Source organism: Vicugna pacos, chromosome 13, assembly GCF_048564905.1.
Source record: "Vicugna pacos chromosome 13, VicPac4, whole genome shotgun sequence".
Taxonomy (NCBI): domain Eukaryota; kingdom Metazoa; phylum Chordata; class Mammalia; order Artiodactyla; family Camelidae; genus Vicugna; species Vicugna pacos.
Window position 1 is genome coordinate 28,203,544 of NC_132999.1, and position 16,628 is coordinate 28,220,171.

Below are 16,628 nucleotides of genomic sequence, written 5' to 3' on the forward strand. Positions count from 1 at the left end.
TGCTGCAACTCCTGGACTTCGGGGCATTCACAGGCAGGTTGGAAATGCCTGGGAGAGGACAGCCTTGAGCAGCGGTCACCCAGAAGCAGCTGGCAGTTGGACAAACACTGCTTCCTTGCCCCTCAGCGGAACACTGTCTCCCAGTTGTCCATGGTGGTGGAGCCCCAGTTGCCCACAGTGTAAACTTTGAGTTAACACACCCTGAGTCAGCTTCTCATCACTGTCTCGCTGCCCCACTCCCCAGACTTTGCTTCCTGGGATCACCTCCCATATGAACTCCTGACCCTCGAATCCCTGTCACAAGGTCTTCTTGTGGAGTCACTCAACCCATGACAGTGGCTCAAACCCTTTGAGCTTCAAATTTCTCTTCTGCAGGATGAGGGGTCCAGGATGTGCCTCTGAAATCAGGGAGGACACAACTGCAGGTCTGGGAGGCTCAGCGTCATGCCCAGAATTCAGCAGGCACTGGGGTAGCGCCCTCTCTCATACACACAGTAGGTGTTTAATGAAAGCTCCAGTCCCCTCAGACTGCCCAGGACGTGGGACCTTTCTGTTCCTGCCCATCAGGCCACACAGGTAAGTCAGTCCCTCAGGCCTGACCATTCCTGATGCTCTTTGCTGAACACCTTCCAGGTGGCCTCCCTCCCGTGCTGGCAGCAAGGGCTCCCTGGGGACTTACTGACAAAAGGATGGACCAGAGGCAACACGTGGTCTAGCAGGTGGATGTCTGACGTCCTCGAAGGTCAATACAAATCACCCTTGCTCCTCTGCACGGAGCCAGGCACTGGCTGGAACTTCTCGAATGTTACCTCGTCTAAGCCTCACGGCAGACTGCAGGCCACTACGCTGCTCTCATTCCATAGTCCAGGAGGCTGGGCCTTGGAGAAGCTCCCACAGCTGGCAGGGAGGGGTGCAGCTGGAATTTAGAACTTGTCTCTCAAACCAGAGCTGAGGCTCCTCACTGGGAGGCAGGAACGTGCCGCGTTTACCTCAGATGCCCCGTGCCTGGTGCGGGCTCTGCACAGAGGAGCTTAGGAAATGAGCTTTGGGCTAGACTGAATTAAACAGTGGTCCCCGAGGAAACAGAAAGATCCTGTTTCCGGCTGGACACAGAGCCCCAGAGGGCATGTCTGTGGCCCAGCTCCTCTCACAGGGCCTGGCGCATGGGGATGTTCAAGCCAATCAAAAAGTGAACATTTACTATTCTTGGTCAGAGTTCACAGTGTGGCCCAGACCCATGACTGTACTAGGAGTTGTCCAGTGTGTTTTTCCCATTCTGTTCTTCCTGCGGCCTTCTTCCCCGAAAGAGACCCCTCATCAGCTGTCCACGGCCGCCTCCTTCGCTCTCCCTCTGAGCTCACCCAAGCGTGTCTGAGGGATGCCTGGCCCACTCGTCCCGTTAATTAGAGGCTCCCTTGGGCTCCCCCGTGGATGGGATAATCCAGGAAACCTGTAGGAAGTGCTGACTGTGTGCTTTAGCATATGTTAACACGTTTCATTTCATCCCTGTAGGCAGGGCTGAATGGCCCCTCTGAACAGATGAACAAGTCAGTTGGATGACTTGTTCAAGGTCACCTGGTAAGTGAGGGGCTGACTGAAGGTGAATCCCAGATCAGCCTAGCCCAAAAACTCACGCCCTTTCTCCACCACCAAATTCCCTTCCAACCTTCAATGTCTTCCCTTCCCCACCAGTGTGGCCAGTGCAGATCTCAGGACGTGTCAACCTGGTGACATTAGATCCATCACCTTAGGGTGGAGTGAAGGAAGTACCTGGGGATCAGCTTACTAATTCGAGGGGCCGATGAATTATTCACACCACCATTAACTTGGAGGCCCTTTCAGCCTCACCTCTCTTTCCCCTGCTCCAGACCCTCAGGTCCTGGCCTGGCCTGAGCTCTGTAGACCTGTGGGGCTCCTGGGGAGGAGATGCTAGCAGAGCTGGGGTTCTATCTGCTGCTGGCAGTGACACTGCTGGGCCCAGACACCAAGGTCCAAGCCATGAAAGGTAAGAGCTGGGGACAGGCAGGAACTGGGAGGGGGCAGAAGGGTGACAGATGGCAGTGGGATCTCAAGAAGTCTCAATGTAAGAAAGCAGGAGACCCTTTTGGGGGGAGTTGGCTGAGTTGAGGATGTATAGCTTCTGAGATGACGGAAGACTGTATTTATTGAGTACCTGCTATATGCTAGGTGCTTTCCATGTATAAATGCTTTTAATCTCCACAACAAATTTCATGGTAGGTATTAGTGTCCCGTTTTGCAGATGAGGAAACTGAGGGAGAAGGTTAAGCAACCTGTCCAAGGCTGCATGGCTACCAAGGGCAAAAGAAATGGCTCAGGGAATGATTAAAGGTTTATTGCTGGAAGAAGTCTTTATTCTCCTGCTGAGAGCCTGCTGTACTTCGCCACTGCCAGCCAAGTGAAATCAAAGTTCCTTAGAGAGGCATTCAGTGCCCTCCCAGGTTAAGCCTCAATCTCTATATAGCATTCAGCCTCAGTTTGCAGTATGCCTTGGGCATCCCATATCCTGGCAGAAGATCACACTTCCTTCTGGAGAGGCTTCACCCTCAGGGCTTTCACCCTCTGTGTCCTCTGCCTACAAGGTCCCTTTTCTCTTTTTGCACCTGGGAACATCTGGCTCATCCATCAAGCTCAGGTCAAACACCACCTCCTCCAGGAAGCCTTCCACATTCCTTCATCAGCCTCACAAGCTTCCTCCTTGCACCTCTTTGAACTCTCTGCTTATACCCCGATCCTGGGTCACTTTGTGCTGCTCCAGCCTTCCGAGCGCTGTGTGCCTATCTGAGAAACCATAGCAATATCATTTCACTCGTCTTTTTTAAGGGGTGTGCATGGGGTAGGGGCTCAGCCAGCAGCTGTCAGTGCCTTGTCTTCCTCTACGCTTAATTGGGGCTCAGGAAGGAAACATAACTTAGTAGTCACCTAGTTGGTGGCAGAGATGGGCTGGGCAGCCAGGCGTCTCACCCTGTGCCTGGGTAGTGGGAGAAGTCAGCTGTTCCCATTTTTAGCTACCAGGGCTTCAGTGGCTTTGGGGTGACCCTGGGGGTCAGGGTGCCTGGCTGAGTCCTGGGGGACAAGGTCTTCTCTTGTGCTGGCACCTGGGGCCTCCCGCGCCACAGGAGTTCTGCTCCAGCCCTCTCACAGCTTTTCGCATCCAGTGGGCAGGGCTGGAGGAAAGACAAGGACAGGCACTGGACAGGATGTCCCTCTGTCCTCTTGCCATAAAGGCATGAATTGGACACCGCTCCCACCCTGGCCTGCCTCCGGGGCCAGGCAGGGAGTCCTAATGTGGACTGGGTGCGCAACCTGTAGCCCTGCACACTTTCTCTCATCCGAGCTCACAGCTGCCTAGCAAGTCACTGTCCCCATTTCACAGATGCATGACTGAGGCTTGGGGAGGCTAAGTGATTGTGAGTCGGAGCCTTTTTTCATGTCATTTCCTCCCTCCAAATCTTTCCCAACAAAATCTTCTTGTTGCTTCTAGCCAAACTCAAACATCACCTCCCCCGTGAATCCTGTCCCTCCCCTAACAGTGCTGGCCCCAGCAAGTAGGTAGGCAGATTCCATTAGATTCAGGTTCTTTTTTTCCCCAAGACGCTGTCATAGGTGGTGAGTGTGGGTTACATCAGGGCACATATTATCTAGTGTTCCACTTTGATGTTAGGATTAGTCAGTGGGTTCAGGAGTTGTTAGCCTGATCCATCCATTATAAAGTTCCTAGGAAGGTAACCTTTTTGGTATTTTTAAAATTATAAAAATGTTCAAACATGAGCAAAGTTGAAAGAATTTTACAGAGAATACACGTCTACCCAACCATCTAAGTTTACTTCTCAACATTTACCTTTTACTCAGTAATTAGAACAAACCTGATCGTGATTATTTCATTAAGGTTTGCAAAGTTATGTTTTTCTAATGTTGTTATTCTCTCTGTAGTCTTCTATAAATAACAATTTTCCTTCATCATCATTTGGTTATCCTGAAATATATAAAGTATTTCATATATATATGTATTTCAAATATATATATATATATAGTATTTCATACATATATATACACAAATAGATGCTTAATTCTCCATCTATCAAGAAAAAAAATGAGTTTGTGCCCCAGCAACCTCTAAAAGAAATCAATAAGTTTCTTTCTAATTTCTTTTGAGTCACATTATGAATTCATAAATTTTTATGTATTTGATGTGTTTCAACCCACTGCAATAATTCTTTTTTGATGTTCAAATTTTACCCTCTTTAGCCAGTGGGAGCCCCTTCAAGCAGGTCCTGTGTGTTTTGACACAATCCCAGCCATCTTTGATAGCTCCTTTACTTGCTGGTGTGACAAGTGTCCCAAGTCTATTTTGTATATTTCCTGTCCTAGACTATTTCTCTAAGGGGTTCCGGTTCATTTTAGTTGGACATAACGATCCTCATCTAAGGCCAGGAGGCGCAGAATACTACCGGAATATCATTGCATTTAGGCTTTTTAGTGGACAGAGTTAGGAAATTAGCATTTTTAGAAATAAAAAAATAAATCTTAAATTCATACTGTTTTCTATTCAAATTAAGGATCACAAGAGTTCTATTTAATTTTTAAATTTTATATTTGTATTGCCCTTCTCTTATCCTGAGTATCTTAGTTTCTATTGACATTAACATACTTCCTTTATTCCAATATACAAAATACTGTAAAATAACAGTATTTACTATCACTATTAATCATAAGCCTCCTGCATGTAGTTTAATATTTCTCTGTGGTTCATTTTATCCTTGGGATCTATTCTACCAGGAATGTACAGTCAAAACAGTGTATTTCAACATACTTGAAATCACTTTTTCCCACGTGAATGAGCCTCCAGCTTGACATGTAGTTAAGCTTATTTGTTTTAGTTTGACATATTTAGGGGTTATTTAAAGATTTTTTTCAATAATTTAAAAATTGTATTAAAAATTACTCATGATTATAAAGTCAAAATTACAAAATAAGTTGCATTGAAAGAGGTCCAGCAGTCACGCCTGCTTCCTCCCCTCTGCTTCTTCCCGTGACAGAGACCCATTTTTATTAGTTTCCTTCCATTGTTTTCTTTTTCAAAATATAAGCAAATATGTACATATAAGTGCGTTTTTAGCTTTGTAACAGACTGTGCACATTTTCACTCAGGATGAGGGGCATTATTATTTTAATTTTTAAATTCCGTATTGAACATATCTAGGCCGAGTATATAGTACTATTTAATTGAAAATTATAGGCCCTCCTGACACTTCCTGTCTCCTTTCCTTGCTTTATTTTTCTCCAGAGCACTTACCCTATGTAATATGCTCTATAATTTCCTTATTATGTTTATTGTCTGTCTTCCCCACCAGAATTTTTGTCTGTTTGTTCCTGCTGTAACCCCAGCACTTAGAACAATGCCTAGCACTCAAACAATATTTGTTGAATGAATAAAAGAATGTGTGGTAAGTGTCTGAAGACTAAGTAAATGAGTGAACAAATACATGAATAAATGAGTGGATTTAGGGCCATGGCCTCATGCTCTCTCATTTCCTCCCAAAGACCCTGCGTTGGAGCTCAGCTACCACCCAAGAGCCCAGCGCTGACTCTGAGCCATTCTTCTCTCCTGCCCCAGGTGTCAAATGTGGGGGTGTTCTCTCAGCACCTTCTGGAAACTTCTCCAGCCCTAACTTCCCCAGCCTGTACCCCTACAACACAGAGTGCAGCTGGCTAATCGTGGTGGCCGAGGGCTCCTCTGTGCTGCTCACCTTCCACGCCTTCGACCTGGAGTACCATGACACCTGCGGCTTTGACTTCCTGGAGATCTACAACGGGGCCTCCGGGGACCAGGGCAACCTGCTGGGGAGGTTCTGTGGCCAGGTGCCCCCGCCGCCCTTCACCTCCTCGTGGCATGTCATGTCTGTGGTCTTCCACTCAGACAAGCATGTGGCCAGCCGTGGCTTTTCTGCTGGCTACCAGAAAGGCAAGGGGGACTCGGCAGTGGAGAGGGTGGCCCTGGGTGGAGATAGGTGGAGATAGGGGAGGACAGTGGGGCTAAGATGAGATGGGCAGGGTCTCAGCAGCTTAGCAGGTAGGCTGCTCCTGGAGCCTGCAACCTGGATACCCCTGCTTTCATAGCTCTGGGGACAAAGGTAACTTCTGTCTGCAGTGTTGGTAGTTGTGTGTTCCCACTTTCATGGCAACACTCCCAACATCTCCCTCCATTATCCTGGGAGCCTCCGGAGATTCTCCCTGTACTCAGGAATGAGGCCTCTCGTGCACTCCTATTCTTGTCCTTCTTGTCCCAAGCATGGCATCAGGACACAGGAGGGGACACCATGTGGCCACTGCTGCTCCCTCTGTGGCATCTCATCATGTCCTGGGCACAGGATTCCCTTCCCCTCCCCATCCTATCTTTGGGATTGGAAGGTGCATGAGGGTCTGTGTGGAGCCGGTGACCACTCCTTTCCAAAGATTTTACTGACCTCACCTCTTGGATCGTGGATCCCCAACCCTCCCTCCGCTAGACAGGCTTAAAGCCTGCCCCTCAGCCCAGTGAGGGGAGCAGAGGCTTTGCCCTCCTTGCCTTTCTCCTTGACTCCATCCTCCTGCTTCAGGCTTCTCTGCACAGACTCAAACCTCCTCCCTTCTCCCAAGGCCAAAACAAAAGACCTTCTTCATGGCGGCTCAAGCAATAGGTACCACAGAGGCTCCTGATGCCCAGCATTCACCAACAGCAATCAGTGGGGCTGTGGGGCTCAGGTGGGATCAGCTCCCACTGATTTTCGAGGCATAGAATGGTAGAATGCTACTATTAGCAATAGCCAAGACATGGAAGTAACCTAAATGTCCATCAACAGATGACTGGATAAAGAAGATGTGGTATATTTATACAATGAAATACAACTCAGCCATAAAAAAGAATAAAATAATGCCATTTGCAGCAACATGAATGGACCTAGAGGTTATCATACTAAGTGAAGTCAGAGAAAGACAAATATATGATATGACTTATATGTGGAATGTAAAAAATGATACAAACGAAGTTATTTACAAAACAGAAACTGACTCACAGACAGGAAAAAAAAACCTATGGTTACCAAAGAGGAAAAGTGTGGGGAAGTATAAATTAGGAGTTTGAGATTAGCAGATACTAACTACTATATATAAAACAGATAAACAACAAGGTTCTCCTGTATAGCCCAAGGAACCATATTCAATATCTTGTAATAAACTATAATGGAAAAGAATCTGAAAAAGAATATATGTGTATAGTTTGAGCCTGGTAGGTCAGGCTGGGTAGGTCTTATGATTTCTAATATTCCTAAGAGGCTCAGAGGGCCTGGTTTACTTGTCCAGGGTCACACAGCAATAAAAGACAGAGCAGAGAGGACACCTGTCTTCAGACTTAAGCCCATCTCTTCTTCATCAGATCCTCCCTCTAAGACTCAGTTTCCTCATCTGTTAGGGAGATTTGATAACATTCCTGGTCTCAGGTACCTCAGCCCCTGGGCCCCACTGGCCTGGTTGGAGAGGACGGTGAGACTCACAAGGTCAAGTACTAACAGACTCTGCAGTTAGTCAAATCCTGCCTTCCCTGCTACTAGCTGAGTGACCTGTTGTCAGGGTCTGTCCCTTGGGCTTTGCCATTGCAAAGGCTCCTGCCAATCTCCATGTCTCTTCGCTTGAGGGCTTTTCCCAAAGCTTGGACCACTCACCTCTACTCCAGCAGCCCTCAGCCTGGACTCCTCAGAATTGTATGAATGCCCTACTCCCTCTCCTCAGTCCCTCACTGCCCACCTATGGTCCCCGTCCCTCCCAAATAAACTCCTTGGGCTCAAATCCTTGTCTTGGGGTCTGTGGGTGAATCCAAACTCACACAGGTAAGTAACTTAACTTCTCTCTGCCTCCATTTTATCAACTGTAAAATGGGGAGAAGCACTGCACATTCCTCATAGGATTATGGTGATGGGTTTAAAAATGCTGGCTTTGGTGCCAAGCTCCAGGCCTGTGCCTACCTCTTACCAAGTGCTCAGTGGGTGGTGATGAGGTTCCTGTGAATACCTATGGGAGTGGCATGTTCCCAAGGGAGGGGGTGGGGAGTTGTGGGGAGGGAGAAAGGTCAGTTCAAGCAGGTTCCCTTGCAGATGTGTGTGGTGGCGTCCTGACGGGCCTGTCGGGGGTCCTCACCAGCCCTGAGTACCCTAACAACTACCCCAACAATGTGGAGTGCCGCTGGGTGATCCGGGCCGCCGGCCCCGCGACCATCAAGCTAGTGTTCGTGGACTTCCAGGTGGAGGGCAGTGAGCAGTGCACGTACGACTACGTGGCTGTGCTTGGGGGGCCTGGCCCCGCCAGCGAGCATCACTACTGCGGCAGCGCCAGGCCCCCCACGCTTGTGTCGCTGGGCCACGAGCTGCAGGTGGTCTTCAAGTCTGACTTTAACATCGGAGGCCGGGGCTTCAAGGCCTACTACTTCTCAGGTAGGAGGGCTGGAGCTACACCCTGACTGCCCTGTGCATGCTGGGCTCCTGCCTCCCCGTTAACGATTGCAGGGGGCAGGACGGGGTCATACTTTTCTGCTTCTGGGACTTGAGCTTCCTGCTCTTTCTCTGCCTGGAATGCTCTAGCACTCCTGTAGCTGCCTGGCCGATGCCAAGGCACAAGCATGACACCTCCTCTGTGAAGACACCCTGATTCACTCAGAATTAATCCCTTCCTTCAATTCCTTAGAGGTTTTTTTATAGCAGTGATCTAACACTCACCACTTCTGTATGTGGTTGCATGTTGATCTCCTCTGGCTGACTGTGAGTTCCTATGGACTTACCTTTGTACCTGTCACATGGAACGTATTCAATTCTTGTTTGTACAAATGAATAAATGAACCCTTGGGAATTAAACTGTCTAGTGGAGGAGATGGAGAAGGAAACAGACAATTACAACCCATGGTGATCTATGCTAACAGTAAGAATTGTGGATGACTTCCTGGAGGAGGAGAGAATTGAACAGTGCTTTGAAGAAGTTAGCCAGTGGCAGAAGGAAGGGAAGGGTATTCCAAGCAGAGGGATCAGCATGTGCAAAGGCATGGAGGACAGAGAGGGTTTGGTGAGGCTGGAAGGTAGTTTTGGATGAGAAGCACTGAGAAAAAGGGCAAGGTCAGGTCACGAACCACCTTGTCTGTCAAGTCCAAATTTGGACTCAACTCCAAAGATAGGTATTAGACATTGTTATTGAATTCCTATTAAGGCCAACACTCATGAAATGGATTGCCTGCTGCAATGAGAGTCCCAGCTTTTAGCTGGTTTCAGTTTGAAGCAGGTTCTGGAATCAATTGTCTGGTTTGCTGGCCAAGGTGCTCACAACCTGCCAGGGTGGTTTTAAGACCCCTACAGTACCTGCTACCCAAGCCGTAGCTGCAGAAGGTGACAGTCTCCACCCTTCTCACCACTGCCCCTTCTGTCCCACTCTCCCTAAACCAGGAGAATGCCAGGAGGTGTACACGGCTATGCGGGGCAACTTCTCCAGCCCACAGTACCCCAGCTCCTACCCCAACAACATCCGGTGCCACTGGACCATCCGCCTGCCTCCTGGCTACCGGGTCAAGCTGTTCTTCCTGGACCTGGAACTGGAGGAGCCCAACAGTCTGACCAGGACCTGTGACTTCGACCATCTGGTGGCCTTCGATGGGGCCAGTGAGGAGGCGCCCCTGCTGGGGAATTGGTGTGGCCACTACCTGCCACCACCAGTCACCTCAAGCCACAATCAGCTCCTGCTTCTGCTGCACACGGACCGCAGTTCCACCCACAGGGGCTTCTCTGTGGCCTACATTGGAGGTCAGCTGGGGTTCAGGGTGTGGGTATGCTGTTGGGGGAAGTTGAGGCCAGGGTCCCAGGTCTCCTCCTTCCTCCATCCCACCAACTAGTCTCCTCCAACTTTCTGGGTGGCTGCACCACTGCCAATTCCTGCCCTGGGTCCTTTGAGATCATACCAATATGATCCTTGCCTATTTCTACTATTACAGTGCCTTATTTTTCCACCTTCATGATTCATAATTCCTCCTCACCTATCTCCTTCCCCCGTGGACCCCTGGCTTCTCTTGTACTATGGTTGATCTTCTATATATAGGGGTAATATTAAAAATGTACTAACACTGTTAATGGTAAATGATTGGTATAACCACAGAGCTGCTGACCAACCTTGCTAGTACAGTCATAAGCCCTGACTGACAATGGTTTGAAAAAATGGCCTTTGTTTTTCTTACGTAACTAGAAGTCTAGAACTAGGCAGCTGCTGTGTCAGTTCAGGGATTCAACAGTGTCCTAGCTGGTCTGTCTGAGAGTCTCTGGGCCTCATAACTGCAAAGTGGCTGCCACAACTCCAGACATCATGTCCATGTTCAAGGTTGGAAGAGGGTAAGGGAGGTGCCAGCCACAGATGGCCCTTTATCAGGAAGACAGAAGCATTTTAGAAGCCCTCAAAAGATTTCTTCTTGGTCTCATTATTTTGAACTTGGTCATATGGCCATGCCTAGCTGTAGAGTTGACTGGGGAAGTTGGCACTCAGCTTTTCCATCACCATAGTGCCAGTTAGGTTTACTAGCAGACAGCATGTATCCTGTCTCTCTTATCCCCCTTCCCTGGGTTATGGGCCCAGAAAGCCTGTGCCCTGGACCCATTTTGCCCTCTGCCTGACCAGGCTAGAACCTCTCATTGTGCAGGTACAGAAACAGAGGTGCACAGAGAGGAAAGGACTTCACTGCTGTCACATGGGCAGTGGCTGGCACAGCCAAGGCTAGTCCCTGCCTTCTTGTGTGGCTGTGCAGGACCTGAGGAGGCGGCCCAGGGCTGAGGTCAGACAGACCAGGGCCACATCCAAACGCTGCCATGTACTGACCATCCAACAGGGCTCACCTGTAGGAGAGGGTGATGAATGCCCTAGATAGGCGGTCGTTAAGATGAAATGAAATAACACAGGTCACAATGCCTGGCTCCGAGAGCATCCTTGCTGAGGGTGCTTTCCTTTCCTTCATGTGTCTTCAGCCTGCTCTGTATTCAAAAGATGACTGGGGGCCCAGGGATGGGGAGGAAATCGTAGAGCTGCAGCAAGCTAGCATCAGAGAGGTGACCTGGACAGACCTTGCCTCTGTGGGCCTCAGTTGGCTCCATCCACAGACCTGGAGAACTGCCCCTCTATGAGAGTGACCCCCTTTACGGAGCGCACTTGGAGAGCCAGGTGCAGTGGGTTCTGCCACCGCTGGCTGGCAAGCTGCTTTCTCTCTGCAGGTCTCAGTTTTCCCACCTGTAAAATGAGGATATTGGCTCTGTGAAGATTCTGTAAAGTCCCTTTAGCTCTGGTGGTCTTGTTTCTGGGCCTGGGTCCTCTCACAGCTCTGAGTGATCTTGGACGAGCCCCCTCGCCTTTTGGTGCCTACAAAGCCTGAAGGCGGGGCAGCTCCACTCCTGGCTCCTGTTCCAGTGGCAGGAGCCCCGACTCCGACCTGCCTCACCTCCCTCCCCGATGCCTATGGGAGCCCAGGGTCAGACAGGGCACTCGTGCTGGGCCAGGCTCCAGATGCGGCCCAGGAGGCAGGCGGTCTCCCGGCTGGAGGCCAGCTCAGCGTCAATCAGGGGTGACACACAGTTCAGCGCCACCAAGATCATTGTGGGAGACGGCGGGCCCATAAATCCCCGACTGCCCAGACACCAGCAGCTGAAATATGTCTGAGGCATTTCCCGGAGAGGGGCTGAGAGTTCCAGGCCTCTGCCTGTCAGCTCCTTCCTTTTCCTCCCGCCAGCCACCCCTTCCTTTCCCCTGCACTCACCCCTGCCCCAGCAAGCACTGCCCCGTACACACATGCATGCGCGCACACATGCTCGCCAATCCCAGGCCCTTAGAGTCACACCATCCTGGCTGGGAACGGGTGCAGGGGGCCGCCACGTAGGGTGGAGAGACCAGGAACTTTGGAATCTTACCGACTTAGTGGTTAAAATCCCAGCCCAGCCACTGCAGACACCTTCACCTCTCAGAGCTTCGGTCTTCAAAACTGTAAGATGGGTTTAGTCATGTCCACGTCATGGGGTCATCATGAGGGAGAGAGCAAGGCTGCCTTCACCATCCTTTTCAAATCTCCACCCGCCACTCCCCAACCACACACATTCTGCTCTCACCTGCTTGATTTCCCTTCAGTCTACTCTGACACTTGGGTGTATTTTACATATTTATTGCCTCTTTACCCAGCTAGAATGTAAGCTCCAAGAAGCTAGGTATTTGTGGGGGTTTTTTTCCTTATTGTTTCTGTATCTGGTTGTTTGAGTAGGTCATAAATACTTGTCAAATGATTGAATGAATTACCTGGTACGTGACAAACATGATCAGCAGATGGTAGCTTATTATGGTTAAGAATATTTATTCAGGAAGGGGTAAAGCTCAGTGGTAGAGTGCATGCTTAGCATGCACAAGGTCCTGGGTTCAATCCCCAGTACATCTGTTTAAAAAAAAAAACTCATTCATTCATTCAATCATTTATTTAGCACTCACTTCATCTGCCAAGCTCTATGCTGGGCTCAACAGACACTGAGAAGCAGGCATGGTGCCTGCCCTGGAGCTCAGAGTCTGATGGATTTAAATGGAGTAACTCATGTAAAACATCCTCGTAGAACTGTCTAAGAGCCGTCCCCTCTCTGGGCCTGTTTTCCCATCCATCACACTTTGGGTAGGGGCTTGGAGAGGGTGGGGGTCAGACAGTCTGATCCCAAGGCCTCCAGGTCCTCCCTCCCATCCATCCCCAGTGGTGCCCATGAACGTGAGCTGCTCCCGCATGGACTTCCAGATCCTGATCTCTGCGCAGGCGCTGGCCCCGCTAGAACGGACCAAAGTCTACCTGGGCAGCCGGAGCTGCGCCGCCCAGGAAGTCGGCAGCAACTTCCGGATCCAGGCCCGCTTTGACACCTGCGGCACTGAGTCTCAGGTAGGGTCTGGGGGAGGAGGGCAGGCATGAGGGAGGGGCTCTGACCCCTGAAGAGAGGCACTTGCCAGGCTGCAGAACTCAGCTCTTCTTTCTGGCTCGGGTCACTGCACAAGCCCGGGTGCGGAACTCAGTCCCTCTCGGCTCTACCACAACAAACTTGCCCAGTGTAGACACAACAGAGAACTCAAGTTGGGGAGATGGAGAAGGGTGGTCCTGCTGTGCAACCTAGTGACAACCGACAGCCTCTACTGGAGGCCCCTCGCGCAAGGCCCTCTGGGCTGACTGTTCCTAGAGGCCTTCCTGCTGTCTGCCCTCCTCCCTGGAGCTCCCCACGGCCACCCAGTCCCCACCCCTCTAACACACAGAGCTGTTTGAGTGCTGCTGCCTCCTGCCCACCCCCTCCCCAAACTTGTGATCCAAATCCATCCCTGGGCTCCGCAAAACAAAAGGGCCCTTCGAGAGATAGGTTCCACCTCCCTCCAAAGGCAGTGAGGCATACAAATTAAGTTTTTCTACCATCTTTGTAATTTGGAGGCCTCGAACTCAGGCTTGGGGCCCTCAGAGTCCCTGGGCAGTGGCCCAGGCACCCTGGAAGTTTGTATTCTTAGGGACAGGTTGGGAAGGGGAAGAGAGGAGAAGGCACAGTGGCCTCTGTTGGGGAGAACACCCCAGCCTTGATATCTGGGGATTCAGCAGGCTGGCTTTGCAGAAATCACGTGCTTTCCAGCAAACTGTACTCCCCCACCACCCAACAGTAGCCGACTGTATGCCTCCGACCCTACCAATCCACCCTTGGCTTCCCCAGCCCCCTGGCAGCCACCATCCTTTTAACCTGAGTAGAGGAGAAGTGGAGGTCAGTCTTGGCTGCCAAGATAACCTGCCCTCACCTCTACTCCATGCCCTAAAGCCCCCAGGGGTTTTCTTCAGGTCAGAACCACATTCCCTCGAGTCATAAAGTGATGGAGAATCCCAGAAGCAGGGGCTTATGAAATCTAGAATGAAGAACTCATGGACATTCAAAGTCTCAGAACCTCCACTAGAACTTGGAGCCGCAGAATCATAGAATCTTGGTATCAATATCATGGAGATGTAACAGCTGAGAACCTTAGACTCCTGGACTCTTAGTGTAACCCTTGTAAGACCTAGACCCACAAGGACCAGTCTCTACATTGAGTTGTTTAAGGATGCACAGCTCAAATGGCCAAAAGTCATGACAACCTGTTTGTGCATCCCTTAAAAACCCCAGAGATTTCATTTCATAACCAGAACGCCACATTTGTGTGGCCTGCCTTTCCTCCTCAAGTCTCTCACTCATCAAAAACTCCTAAACTTTCCTGTACACCTGTTTTAAGTGATTTTTTTCCTGCCTTCTTTATTATGAAGATTTACTTTGGCCCTTTCACTGGGTCACCTTCCACTCTCAGGTCCTGTCTTTCTTTTCCTGAGCCTGTGTCACCAAAATCCAAGACACCAGTCCACTTCAGAGTGTGGTGGCACAGAGGCTGAGGGCACAATGCAGAAGGCTCCTTTGGGGACATGGGATCAGAGCCTTTTGGATGCATAGAGTTGGGAGAGACCCACAAGTTCACCTGGTCCATGAAACTCCAGATTTGTGACTCCCCTTTACTCCCTTTCCCCGCAGGGTCATGCAGTGTCCAGTGATGGCAGCTCCCTGCTGCTCACGCCAGCTTGCTCTGTTCTAGACAGCTTTGATTTTTAGAAAAACCTCATCTCAGAAGGGCCACCACTAGACAGGGGCAGTTGGGGGGCCTAAGAAGTGTAACAGCTGCTGCAGATGTCGGGAGATGTGCAGGGGTGGGTGGGGTGAGCCCGGCATCACTGCATTCCCCACTCCAGACCACACCAGACTGCCCATCGAAGCTCTGTCCCTCAGTCCCCGGCCTAAACACCCCCCCATCTCAGGGCATCTTGACTCCTGCCTCTTTCATCTGTGAGGATGGGGAAGGCAGCAGTGGGGTAGGCTCCCCACATCTCATTCCTCAACAGCTCTTCCCAACCCCAGGTGGTGCCACTGGGCTGGCAAGGGACTCAATAGCAGGGACACATAATTGCTGCAGACATAACTGGGCAAACAGGTTCCAGAGGGAAAGTCACGTAACACCAGGGACAGAGCTTAACTAGGGGAGGAGACTTGGCTTCTGGACCTAGCTTTGGGCAAATTATTGCCTTCGCCAGGCCTCAGTAGCCACAGCTGTAAACTGCCAAGGAAGGGAGACTGAACTAAATGCCCCGAAAGTCCCCTTTGGTTCTGCAATCTTTGGTTTGAGTGAGGCGTGATGGCCAAGAGCACAGTTAAGCATCAGGTAGATCTGGATGAGAATATGTTCCTTGTCACTTGTGTGCTGTATGACCTCAGACAAGGATTTAATCTCTGGGCCTCAGTTTCCTCGTCTGTAAAATGGGGATATTAATGATACCAATAAGAGAGGGTGGTTGTAAGAATTAAACAAGATAATGCACTTAAAAGGCAGAGCCTGGAAGACGGCAAATGTCCCTGTTACTACCATTACTATCTTTCATAGAAACCGCCTCCTTGAAGCCAGAGCAAACACTGACCCATCAAATCTGATATTGTCCTTCCAGACACCCTCATAGTGTCCCTTCTACAGGTGGGGACACTGAGGCTCCGAGTGGGAAGGGAGTCAGTAGCCAAGCTGGGACTGGAATCCAGGCTCCTTGGGGTCTGGCCCCTTGGCACTAAGTCCCCACATTTCTAAGGGAACAGGGTCAACCCTGGCCCCTTCAGGTGTCAGCAAGTGCCCATGACCCCACAGAGAAGAAATAACACCTCAGTGATCGTCAGCGTGCTGTACATCGACTTCTCAGCTGCTGGGCAGGAGGACATCCACGAGTATGAGGTCCGCTGCGAGCCACGGCGCAAGGAGGCCTCTGTCCACCTGCTGTCTGGCTCCGACTGGCTTGGGCCCTATGCTGCCACGGCCGAGCACCTTCAGGAAGCACCACCCAGGGACGAGGCAGAGGCACTGGAGGGCCCCGTGGCCATGGTGGCCCAGGACACCAGTGATATCATCTTCCTAGGACTTTGCATCCTGGCTGGAGTCCTCATGGTCATTGCCATTGTGGTCCTGATGCTGCTGTAAGCAGGGAGGGTAGGGACCTGGCATCTGGCATCCCTGGGAGGCAGCTTGGGGACCCCATCACAGGGGCGGGACCAGGTCTTGTTGATTTGGTGACTGTGGGCAAGTCACTATCCCCCTCTGAGTCACAGTTTCCTGGGGAACCTTTTTTCTGCCCTGCTTATCTCACAGGGCTGGTATGAGGCTCAGAGAAGAGCATGAATGGATAAGAGTTTTGTAAGCTACGGCATGCCAAGCATGTGTGTGCAACTGTTGTCATTAGTTTTAAAGATTTTCTCCTATTGAAAAGAACTCCCCTGTGTGTGTTACTTATCAGCATAGATAGTTGTAGTCACAGAGTTGATAAAACTGACTTGTTCTGTAACTTGTGTGAGTGCTTTACCAACTCAAGGTACAAACAAGGTGCCTCCTAATTTTCCAATTAATTGCTCATCCTAAGCCTTCATTAGCAGGAAGTTCAGTATCATCCAGGGGCTTCTACTCTCCTGAACTGACCCAGGAATCCTGAGGACTTCATCTAAAGCAGGCCAGTCCTGCTTCCA

General features: G+C 50.3%; 2 protein-coding genes across 2 annotated transcripts in view; one reads left to right on the forward strand and one right to left on the reverse strand.

Annotated features, from left to right (window-relative positions):
• Positions 1 to 1,923: 1,923 nt before the first annotated feature.
• Positions 1,924 to 16,454, forward strand: CDCP2 (CUB domain containing protein 2). Its single transcript, XM_031684295.2, has 6 exons — positions 1,924 to 2,005; positions 5,636 to 5,983; positions 8,148 to 8,483; positions 9,480 to 9,833; positions 12,789 to 12,967; positions 15,763 to 16,454. The coding sequence occupies exons 1-6, from the start codon at positions 1,927 to 1,929 to the stop codon at positions 16,087 to 16,089; spliced, it is 1,623 nt and encodes a 540-aa protein (XP_031540155.1). The 5' UTR covers positions 1,924 to 1,926; the 3' UTR covers positions 16,090 to 16,454.
• TCEANC2 (transcription elongation factor A N-terminal and central domain containing 2) overlaps positions 3,841 to 16,628 on the reverse strand; it is an 81,590-nt gene continuing 68,802 nt past the window's right edge. The window contains exons 9-11 of the transcript XR_012079095.1: positions 11,973 to 12,043; positions 10,911 to 11,298; positions 3,841 to 3,994 (exon numbers count right to left, since the gene is read on the reverse strand). The gene's annotated coding sequence lies outside the window, so the exon portion shown is untranslated. The remainder of the gene's footprint in view (positions 3,995 to 10,910; positions 11,299 to 11,972; positions 12,044 to 16,628) is intronic.